At 36.1% G+C, this 12,523-nt stretch overlaps 1 protein-coding gene across 2 annotated transcripts in view; it reads left to right on the forward strand.

Annotated features, from left to right (window-relative positions):
• Window positions 1-12,523, forward strand: part of GABBR2 (gamma-aminobutyric acid type B receptor subunit 2) — a 477,214-nt gene that overhangs the window by 339,902 nt on the left and 124,789 nt on the right. For both annotated transcript variants that reach the window (XM_040549353.1, XM_040549354.1), the window contains exon 13: window positions 1,717-1,839. In XM_040549353.1, coding sequence (XP_040405287.1) covers window positions 1,717-1,839 — 123 coding nt within the window. The remainder of the gene's footprint in view (window positions 1-1,716; window positions 1,840-12,523) is intronic.

Below are 12,523 nucleotides of genomic sequence, written 5' to 3' on the forward strand. Positions count from 1 at the left end.
CTTTTAGTTTAATGAGAAAATACATTGCAACAACCTCCTAGCCACCTCCCCACTGAGACACCTTTCCCTTGCAAAGTTCTCTTTACCAAACTGTTCAGCAGTGAGACAAAACACAATGAAAGCTGCATCTTTTCCCATCACCCTCCCTCTCTGATGAGGGCAGCATGATGGACATGCTGCTTCATTACCTGTGCAAACATACTGAAAAGTATTGTTTTCTGGTCCTTTCTGATGATGTTGGCTACATGGATTTAAATACCTGGTCACACAAAATGAAAATAATGCCTCAAGTCCTTTAAATCATTCTGATTGCTAGCCTTATTTTTACACTTGATTTACCCGAAATGTTTTACAAAATAAACTAGCAGTTTAATAGAGTGGTGTACAGTACTGCAGAAACTTCTTTCAAAATCAAGAATGGATCTCACTATATAATATGAAAAACAAACTTTTAAAGTTCCTCTTACATTATTTCAAATTATATTTATTTTTATTCTTTCCTTAAGCTTGATAGGAGTTCAATGCAAATACAGTTTTATTCTAGGCAGGAATAGCAGCCTTGCCTATATTAAGATTAGCTGACACTTCTGGCTTTGTAAAGCATTTTAAAAATCTTAACAAGTTTATCAAATTGAACTGAAATAATCACATTTTTTTAAGCCTCTCAGACTTAATATTTTTGAATATTTCATTCAGATTAAACCAACTCTTTCTAAGAAAGAAAAGTACGGAAAAGTATGTGGATTTGTTCATGTTAAAACAATTTGGTAATATCTTTTGAATATTGGATGAGTGTTCATTAGGAACGTTCATTTAAAACGTTCATTTAACACGTTCATTTAAAAAACAGAAACATAAGCACAAGAAGACTGACATAAAGTTCATTTAAGCCTGGTATTTTGAACATGCTTACAACTTTGCAAATGAAATAATGCACTTATAGTGTATTTTATCTCTGTTGCTATTTGTGAAAGAGTAGAAATAATATAGGGATTGTATACAGCTATACAAGACTGTAATATAGTTTGGCTTGTTCTTATTAGCATTTTTTTTTCTTATTGAATCTAAAATTCGTGCAAAATTAAAAACATGTTTTAAGTAGTATCTGCATAAAAGCCTCTCACTATTGTAATATAGAAAAAATACATCATCCTTTTCCACTCCCTAGATAAAAGAGGAAAGAATTATATACATAGAGAAAAACCCACACCTCCAAAACCAACTTATCTTTAAATATCTTGCAAACATGTTTTCCGGATCCAAGAAGGCTATGAAAAAGTGAACACTGTAAATCTTTGTGAAGGCTAAGTTCCTGCTCAACTCCTGGTGTTCTGAGAGATGTCACAAACGTTTTTCCACATTTGCATAAATAAACATAATAGTGGATCTCTAAAATATACTTTTTTTTTCTAAGAGTTAATATTAACCCTGGACTTCAATATTAATATTTAAGAAAACTTTTAGTTTCTCTTTAGAAGTCTGAATGTACTTTTGATATTTCTAACAGCCATGAAACAAACTAAAATAATTGTCTTCTTGCTTTCATCTTTTGATATTTCTGAAACTTTTCTCCATTCATTGTTAAAATACTTTTTTATTAGCAACTTGTGTTTTTCTCCCTATATAGGAGTAAAGCTGTACAGGGATCTATCTATGGCTCATGGGAATTTCCTTTTTTTTTTCTCCTTTTTTTTTTTTTTTTTTTTGTCTCTCCAGATCATTAAAGACCAGAAGCTACTGGTGATAGTTGGAGGGATGCTACTGATTGATCTTTGCATCCTGATTTGCTGGCAGGTTGTGGATCCTTTGAGAAGGACAGTGGAAAAGTATAACATGGAGGTATGTCCTCATGCCCAACTAATACTCACGGTTGCGTATCTACAGCTTTCTATAGGACCTGGCTATATACATTAGTTTATATGAAAGCAGGTCAAGTTGCATCTTTGAGGGGAAGAAAGGTTCAATTTTTAAAAGTACATAGAAATGGAACAAATGCAAACCAAAAGAAATCCTATCTGTAGTTGAAGGTGCCACATTTCTTTGCACTTCTGAGAGATTTTATATGAAAGTGTTGTAAGCACAGGAGACTTCTCTGCTAAGACTCTCTATTAGAGTCTGTTGCAATAAATAATAGATTATCAGAACCCATTAGCAGATTTCAGTAAGAGCTCATACAAGATAAGTGAAGGAGAGGTCACTGCTTAGATGGCATTCTTTGTGGAGGTGCTCAGGATTTATGTTTCCTACTGCTATATTTATTTTCAGTAATAGCATGTGCAAACACACATACTGATTGTTCCTATTTTAATGTCATTCCCAGAAAGGTCATGCTAGAGATTTTGTTAGGAAGGAGTAAATAGCTTAATGCCACCTGTACACATTTTCCAGCATTCTGGTAAGTTTCTAGTAAAGGTTTAGGATGGAACAGAATGGAACAGAATGGAACAGAACGGAACGGAACGGAACAGAACAGAACAGAACAGAACAGAATAGAATAGAATAGAATAGAATAGAATAGAATAGAAAATAATTGAATTTCTGGACATGGAGGCTTTGTCAGCAAGAAACATGGCAGTAACAATACAGAACCAGAAAAAAAAAGAAATAAAAATGCATTCTATCTCTATGCAGATTGACAGAGTTTGAGAGTTTATAACCTCCAACATGGAAACTGGCGACATCTGAAAAGTAGATTATATGAGGATAATCTAGGAGTGATATTCTATTCTCCAATACATGACAGCAGTGAGAAAAAAATATATATTTTTTTCTCTTGTGATGTTAACGTTTGGAAGTATGATACTTTGTTCCATTGGTTTTCCTTTGTTCCTACTTTGCATTGTAGTTCTGGAATTTTATTAGGAGATTTTACTTTTTATTGGAATATAACTTTTGAAATGATGTCTCCTAAACTGCAAGGGAAGCCTTTCAAGAAACCATTTTATAGTCTGAAAACAGCTTTCACAATCATTTCCTAGAGTTTGAACTTGTTTTTGAAGACTCCCCAGTCATTCTGATTGTCAATAAAAATGGAAAACGTAACTGAAATTTGTCTTGTGCAGACACTTCTGCCCTACATTTGCAGAGCTTGTTTCAAGCTCTGCCAATAACCCTGTTTACTTCATTACCTCCAACTGCATTGCAATTGATGAAATTTCAATTGTCAGTGTTGTTAACTGTTTCACTGCCCATATAAAACTAAACATAATATTACGAGTAATCACAAAATCCAACTGAAATAATGCTCATTTCAGTGCGTTGGTGGGTTAGAACTCTTTTTTCCTCTGAACAGAGAGAAGACAAAACTGATGGACTTGATATCTGACCTTAGCAGAATCACTAGATTGAAATTTTCGTAGACAGCTGCAGCAACTGTGAAGTTATCAAACCATAAATACATTTGAAAAATAATGTTAATTGCAGTTTCAAAGATTACAGTTTACATCTGAATGTGAATTGTATAGTGCTAAAAACATGGTGTGTTTTCTCCACGTTTGGTGCTGTCTAGACCACAGGACTGCACACTAGTTGCCTGAACTTTTTATTAGAACTGGAACTCCCTGGGAACTGTGTAAGCCCATTCAAAATTTTAAAAACTCGCATTCACTGAATGCATACATAAAAACATACAATATTTTGAATACTCAGCATGGAATTGACCAAAACTTAGTGTTAGAGTTGTTTGCTACGTAAATTAGTCAGAACGTTTTCTTAAGGTAATGGACTTGGGGAGGTAAGAAAATAAAAATATTACGAAGCAAATTATAATATTGTATGTATTTTTTTTATCTTATAGAAGCAATTAGGTGAACTGCAATTTGCTTTCCTGAAGCTAGCCTTTTCAGATCCCAGAAACTCCTTAGTGTAAAAAAAAAAAAAAAAAAATTGTATTCACTTTTTTTTTTTTTAATAGATTCTGCAGTGGTGAATTCTTTAGTTGAGCTTACCTCAGCAGGTATTGGGTTTTGTGTTTGGAAAATACCTATCACAGAGTACACACTATTCTAGTAGTATTCCTGTTTTACTTCTGGAATGAAAATATGTCACATATATTTCTTGTCCCACATGCTTCTAACAAATAATTTTAATTGAGCACTTTTTCTCAGTTAAAGTAGATCCAAGTGATAGACACTAAACAAAACGTAGGCTCCAAAGATCTGAATGCTATCACTTATTTTAGTTATCACCCATTTCTGTGCATCCATGTACTTTGAGAGAGGTTTTAACTATGAATACTCATCGGCTCCCTATGTGAAAGTTCTGAATTTGGCCTGTGAAAATTTGACTTTCAGGTGGTCTTCTATTAATTGTGTCTTCATAACCATGTCAGTCAAAATAACCAAAATGAGGAACCTAAAAACTGTATCATTTGTTGTTTGGAATTACTCACAAAATGGTTAATTTGTAAAGTCAATCTATCCTGGTCTTAAAGCTGAGGATAGGCAGTCTATATCTAAAAATACAAAGGAAAGTGAAAGGACTTCTGTTGGAATGAAGGCTCTATGCCCCTGACAGAGGCAAGAAAACAACTGGGATGTTTGGTCTGTCATCTTTCAAGATTGGTCTCTGCAATCCTGACCCTGAACATCAGTTTTCCTTGTGAAATGCACATCTACAAAAGAGACCAAGTTAACAGTTACAATGACCGAGTCCTAAGCATCCAGTCCCTCCAACCATTAGTAGGACAGTTATTCAGTATCTGATATATAGACAACAAAATTATTGTATAAAAACAAACAGGCTATGGATAAAGGCAGAGACAGGTTTAAAAGTTCTGTAGCTGTACTCCGATCTCCTACAGAAGAACTGTAAGGTTCCTCCTACATACTCTTTGTATAGAGTACTGTAGGCTTGATTCTCACATATTGCAAAAGCATTTTCTAACACAAAATGCTTCTCATTTTCAAACAGCATTGAGAAAAATTATAACGCTACTTCTATTCATCTGTTTTTCTTCACACAGAATCACACACACAGAATCATCTAGGTTGAAAGAGACCTCCAAGATCACCTAGTCCAACCTCTGACCTAACACTAAGTCCTCCACTAAACCATATCACCAAGCTCTAAATCTAAATGTCTTTTAAAGACCTCCAGGGATGGTGACTCAACCACTTCCCTGGGCAGCCCATTCCAATGCTTAACAACCCTTTCGGTAAAGACGTTTTTCCTAATATCCAACCTAAACCTCCCCTGGCGCAACTTTAGCCCATTCCCCCTCGTCCTCTCACCAGGCACATGGGAGAATAGACCAATCCCCACCTCGCTACAGCCTCCTTTAAGGTACCTATAGAGAGTGATAAGGTTGCCCTTGAACCTCCTCTTCTCCAGGCTAAACAACCCCAGCTCCCTCAGCCACTCCTCGTAAGACTTCTTGTTGCATCCTCTGTAATACTTTTTCTTTTGCTGATGTTACAGACCACTGAAGAGATCAATAGCCATTTTTCTCATTAGTTTCTTCCTAGGCAGAATTTGGAATTTGGAATTGCTTCCAAAGTTAAGATCTGATTTTGACTGTTTCTGTCAGACCAACTTACTCCAGGAGTATGAACTAGAAGGCTTTCTTCCTTGTCTCACCTGCCACGTTCTTGGGCTTGAAAGCCACCAGGAATTCCAGTTCTTCTATGTATGTGGCTGGCTGTGGAAGTTTTGCCCCACTGGCAGGGGTCTACTTCCTTCTTCAAAGCATCTTGGATTTTTCCTGGTTTCTTAAGAAAGCAATGTCTGTATGCAAGGGTACTCTGTGTGTACCTGTTTATTCCTATTGCCTAATAAATTTTGAAGCAACCAATTTCAGATAAATTTGATAGAGCTGGTACAGCTCTTAAGGCCTTAGCATTGCTACAGATTTCATGAAAACAGTCAACTGAATGGAGGAGAGGTTCTGGTAGCATCTCCACTAAGAGGAGGGTTTCAGTGAGAGTTTACTCCTCTTTCCAAAGACAAACATCATAAATACCTTGCTGCAGGGGCTCTTCATAGTTAATTAGACTTGGAGAATATAGTCAAAAGTTAAAAATACATAGGAAACCAGTTCACTCTCATTTCAGTTGCTCATGGATACACCTGCTGTGGAATGAAACCACAAGTCTGAAATCACAAAATCTTTTACAAAGTAGAATCACTTCTCCCTGTGCAACAGCCGTGTCATAATCCAATTATATGCTTAATACAGTTCAGTAAATCTTTGTGTAGACATGCAATCACACACACTTCTCTCTCATAACATAATGCTATAGTAATTCTACAGTTTAGCTTGAGCTTTTGCAACTGGCCTGTCTTCTCCCAGCACAAATATCTGTAACACTGGCACAAACTGAATGACTGTGGCCTTAGAAGGTAACCAGTAATAACATTTCACAAACACAAACTTGTGTACTAGGGGAGATAGATGAGATTTTATAGTTCCTATGGGTAAAAAGGTGATAGTGTTAGACTCAAGAAAAGATGGCAACATTTCTTGCAAAATTTTAAAGTCTGTTTATCTGTTTATAGCAATATTTGCATTCCTTGATAGCTTAGTACTAGTTGTATACTTATCATGAGATATTTCTTCTTATGCAACCATATGATAACGTTGTCAATATTTACAAATATAACAATATTTATGTTTTTATATTTTTATATATATTTTTATATTTAAAATATAAAAATATTTTAAAATATTTAAAAATTCATTCTGATATCTTCTGGAATGTTTCAAGTATTTAAGGTTTCACACTGAATTGTCCTGTCATGGTAATAAACAAGCAACAGAGAAAAAAAAAAGTGCCCTTTTAGAAGATACAGACGAGAAAACCAGATCAATGAGACACATTCAGTATGGGCTTCTAGCACTGATATAGAGGTAAAATGTGGAAACTAAGAATGCCCAACTGAGAATGTCTAACTTTATATAAGGACATTACTATAATAAAAATATCAATAAGCAGGAAAGATTGAGTAGGCCATGGCAGTGGCAGAGTAGTGTTGTCTGTTAAATAAAACTTGGAGTAAAATCAGATCAGGTTAATCAATTAGCGAGTGAGGTGGAATTCCTATACCTTTCAAATATTTAACTACGTTATCAACCACATGCTGCTAACCACTAAGTCATAAGATCAGCTTTGATTGATATACCGAGGGAATCAAAAATATTGCAAGAGCAAAAAAATGCATATGTAAACTGGACAAGTGTCACATCAGAATGTGCTACTCAGACTAACTTATTTAGGAGCAGTGACTGCTTCACACTTCAACAAATTGGAGTACCCATGAAGAGAGAATTAACCCTCGATTTCATTCTGAATAGCATACAGAATCTGTTGCGAAGTGTTGATATTTGAAGGGCTATTCTGTAGCTACAAATAAAGCCTGCTTAGCTTCAATAGCTTTGAAGAAGCAACAACAGCCAAAAAAAAATCAGCAGAGTGGTACTCAACTTCAGAAAGGGGAACAACATAAAACTGATGAAGCCTCTTAAAGAGACACTAAAGAGGACACCCTAGAGAGTTAAATCTTTGCAGGTGGCCTAGACATTATTAAGAATATCATACTGGAGATACAGAGTAAATGCATGCCACACATCAAGTAAGACTTGAAAAAGAAGAAACTCAGCATGACTAAACAGCAGGAAGACATCCTTCAAAAAAACAAAGTTGTATCCAAATGAGGAAAATAGAAAGGATCATAAATTCTGGTAGGTTAAATGTAGAACACAATAAAGCAGGCTAAAACCAACCTGCAAAAGGCACAAAAATGAATAATAAATCTTTCTCTACATATTGGGAGCAGTAAGCTTGCCAGAGAATCTTTAGGGATAATATTTGATCAGAATATAATAGCATTACTTGCAGAAAACAGGCCATATAGAATGATTAAATGACTGTTTTGCTGCTTTTTTCAGCAAAAGTATTTGTTGAAGAGCTTGTGGAGACTCCTATGCTAGAACCCTTGTGATGAACTCACTGAAGAGGGACTGGAGTTTCTGGTAGGAATAGACAAACTATTCACAAATAAATCACTAGAACCAGATTATATTCTCCCAAGCTTTTTAAAGCAATTCAGGGAAGTAGTAGTGAAACTACTGGCAGCCATACATAATTATTAGCTCAGAACTGCTTTGATATCTGAAAGAAAAGTTGCAAATGTCTTGTCATGTTTTCAAGGTAGAGTAGAAACCTCAAAGTTTTAAGCTAATGCCTGTAGCAGGCCAATTGATAAAAATTGTAATCAAGAGTGGAATTAGAGATAAATATGCTACACTGAAGAAGAGTTGACATGGCACTTGTGGAGGGACATATGATTCAAAACCTCAGTGAAGTCTTTTGAAGAAGCCAGCAAGCATGCGAACAGAAAATGACAGCCTGCTAGGTCTCCAAAAAGGACTTGACAATTTCTTTCATCAAAGGCTTTCATGGAGAGCCATTAACTAGCCATGGAAAAATAGAAACCCTCAAATGGATATAAAACTTTATCCATTCCAACAAGGAAACAGAGCTAAGGAATTACTAAAAGTTGTATTTGAGAAAGAAGTGACATAGCTAGTAGAGTTCTTCAGGGATCTGGGCTGGGACTTGTGTTCTCCAGTGGAAGAGAAAGAGAATGATGAGCTGACAAAATGTTAGTGGTAATAGTAAAGTATTCCAGCTAGTAAAAATGTGGGCTGATTGTGAAGAATTCTGGAGGGGCATTGCAAAACTTTGGTTTTGAATATTAAAATAGTAGGAAAAAATATATGTAGTGAGCCTTTAGGTGATGCATATGAAGTAAAATAGTCCTGAGTTTGGATAAAAAATGTTACATTCTGAGTTCTTCAGTGCTATGTGGGAGCAAGGCACTGGTGTTATAAAATTCCATGAAAATATGCAGAGTAGCAATCAAAACATATAGTGCTAGGACATGCTAGGGAGTATTTGGAAAGAGTCATAGAACACAGCAGAGAAAATATTTTCTGTGTGATCTTGTGTGCTGGGTCTGTCTGGGATGAAGTTAACATTCTTCATAGAAGTGCTGTGTTTTGGACTTGTGGCTAATAGTGGTGATAACACACCAATATTCAGGGTAATACTGGGCAGTGCTTTTACAGCCTCAAAGTTTTCTTTTTACCACTCTGCACACACAGTGAGTAGGCTGGGGGCTGGGCAAGAGATTGGGAAGGGACAGCCTGCACAGCTGACTCAAATTGGCCAAAGAGATGTTCCTCACCATATGCTCAACAGTATGCCAAGCAACTCATGCTCAGCAGTAACTCATGCTCAGCAATGGAAGCTGGGGTAGAGGAAGAAGGGGTGCAGGGGTTGTATTCCAAAGAGTCATTGCTCAGAGACTAGCTATGCATTGGTCTTCTTGTGGGAGGAGATGGGAGATTGCCTTTGTATCACTATTTTTCTTGTTTGTTTGTTTTCCTTCTTTTCTCCATTTACTAAACTGCCTTTATTTTTATTCATGTGTTTTCTTGCTTTTGCTCTTCCTGTTTTCTCTCCCGTCCCACTAGGATTGGGAGTGGATGCGTGGGTGCTTGGTTGCTAGCTGGTGTCAATCCACCACACCTAGTATGTCTTTTTGAAGAACCTTTTCATGCCCTTAAACCAGTTAGCATTGGTTTGTCAGGACTTACCCATCAGTTGCAGCAAGTGCCATATGTGCTTTTGACATGAAGTAGCATGGCTGATGCTTCATTAGAGAAGTTATCACTGCCCAAACCTGTGCTTCTGAGAGTTAAGCTCATAAGGCAAAATAGCCTTTTCTGATTATAACTTCTGCAGCAAACCTAGAGATTATCATCTCATTTGCTATGCAAAGTCTTACTGATATAGTGGAAGATGACATTTTAGATTTTGATTTAAAGTTCAGATAGAGGAAACACACATTCAGATTAGGTAAATTCAGTTCATTCTACATTTCTGACTCAGACAGAATAAGCTTGACTTAAAACAACTAATATTGCCTGCAGTTTTCTTTCAAATAACTAATCCAGAACAAAATCACAATGTTAGCTGACTGACAGTTCTGCAGGTGCACAAAGATGTTGTTGGGTATTTTCTTGATAGATGGATACAAGTGCAACTAGACTGGAGGAATAAATGTGCCTGAGTGTTGTAGTCTTTTCTGTGAGATTTCTCCAAGTATAGTACCTGAAGAAATGAAAATTCCAAAAATATTATTTGAACTGTAGGGGAATTCAACTAAACATACGATTCTAGAAGTTATTCAAGGTAGTAATGCTAGGCTGCTTCTCAGTGAGAGTTGTGTGGACGTAACTAAGATGTGATGTAAAGGAAACTCAAAAAGGAGTTCCTACACTAGGTGTGAAAGGAAAGAAAGGGTAAAAGCATGTTTAAGGAGAGCATGACGATGTATGCTAATAGACCATTTAACTAAGAGCAGAGACCACCAAATATAAAAACTTTCTTTAGGACAGTCTTTTGTCCTGTGGAATTAATTTGCTTGTGTGCTTCTAAACAAACAAAAAAAAATATATGTGAAAATTGGGATTCAACTACACAGATGTATATCAAATACCATTTTCATACAAAGTTGTACTTAAGTCCTAGATTAGTAACCTGAATGCTTTTCTATTTTTTTCATATCCTTTAAGATTATTTTTAATTATTTTTGCATTTCTTTATGATCTCTTTTTTTCCTTTTAATAATTGTCTTCAGTCATGAGCACTGCTACTGAAAGAACTGGAAAATACTCTGCCCTGAAAGTATATACAGAGGAGAGCATGTGTGTGTCTGTATACACAAGAGGAAAACGTGGGAGTATTGGTAAAGATATCTGGTTCTAATTTATGTAGTCAAGTAGAATTATGCAGATTCTTCACTGATTTGAGACAATCAGATCATGGTCTTTTCTCTTTCCACATATGTACATATTCATAAACAGATGTGTTTAGGGGTGTTGTTTACATTGTGCTATTGGGCTATTCAGTCAGCTAACAGCTGGATTAGAGAGAACTTTGTCAAATGTACATTATGAAATGAAGTATATAATTGGCTGAAGTAGTTTCTGGGGGTGTTCAGCCTAATGCAGGTCAGAGCTCGTTAGTCAATTTGTTCTCTAAATATCATTATGCCCATCTGTTTCCCCTACTATTTTTTAAATAAATTTAATTTCTTCCCTTCCAATTTGAAATATTACAGACAGTGGGAGCCAAATGTCTCCTAAATCTGTAGCCTGCTTTCAAACCCTACCATTGTAGCTCACAGCAGGCGGCCCGCCAGCAGTAGCTGAAACTGAGAACTCTAACTTGCATCTGCTGGGGCCCACTGGTGGCTGGCAGCCATGCCAGAGAGGACAAAAATGAATGGCCATGGAATTCAGCTGTAAACCTTCCGCTGGCCCAGAGGATCTAGAGCAGGTCCAAAGAAAGAGTAAATATTAAAAAGCAAAAGCTGTTTTACTTGTCTTTCTGATTTGACATCAGTTTCCAAGGAAACGGAACAAAACGTGAGGACTGGGAGCCAGCAGCTGAGATTGACTCAGCTGGTGGCTAGTTCTACTTCTGTTTCCATGGAAACAGATATCAAATTGGCAAAAATAAAGAAATAGGGCAGGGTCAGTTCCAAAATGACAGGATGAATGGCTGCTGCTTCAGCTACTTAATAAAATGAGGCTTGCTGGTGTTTATTCCTCTACAGTAAGCAATTCCAGTTGTAGTTCTGGCTCCATTATTCACTTCCCAATAAATGCTACTTTCCAACGTTAGGGACATAGGATCCACTATCATGGACCAGATTTGTAATCCAGCTGGTTCAGTGGTTTGTTTGCAGCAGTGGCTGGCACAAATACTTTCAAAGGTGGTTGCTAGAAATGTGCAGTGCACAAATGAGAGTTTATCTGTCCCGCCTAAATTTTTTCCCATCGTTCCTAATAAGTAGGGGCTTCAAATGTGCGGTTGTATATATCTCACAACAATGCTGTACACACTCACTATTTGAATACTTTTGCTAATCCTATAAATTTCCATTTTTTTTAACTCTTGCTTACTTTTTGCAATTCATTGTAATTGCTAATTATGTACTGTGTGAAAAACTTCCTTTTTCAGTTTTGAAAATGTTGCTTTTAAGTCCACTGAATATGCCTTATTTTTCTTCTAGGGAAAAAAAAAATTGTATCATCCTCATCTATTTTTGCAGTACCCTTCATTATTTCATGTGTGTTTACTACACGTCCTTATTTTTCTCTTCTTTCTTTGGTAGACAGTTCTACTTTTATTAAGCTTTTTTTCCTATGACATAGAAAGTCTAAAGCATCCTTTTTGGCTAAAATGACTAATATTGCATATTTCAGAAGATCTGTGTAATAATAGTTTTCTCTATTATTCATCCTGTTCCTTATGTTTTGTATATTCTTTTTCACTATCATACATTATTAAACAGAAGTTGGGGTTTTACTGTCAAAATGATTCCTGGATCATTTCCATACATTAATTAAGACCCCTAGAAAATGCATAAGTTGCTCCATTGTTTTTAAGTGAAAATGGCTTTCCAGTTACTGAAATTGAATTATATTTGTCATCATATTTCCCACTCACCT

The sequence above is a fragment of the Cygnus olor genome, chromosome 2 (genome assembly GCF_009769625.2).
Source record: "Cygnus olor isolate bCygOlo1 chromosome 2, bCygOlo1.pri.v2, whole genome shotgun sequence".
In the NCBI taxonomy this organism is placed as follows: Eukaryota; Metazoa; Chordata; class Aves; order Anseriformes; family Anatidae; genus Cygnus; species Cygnus olor.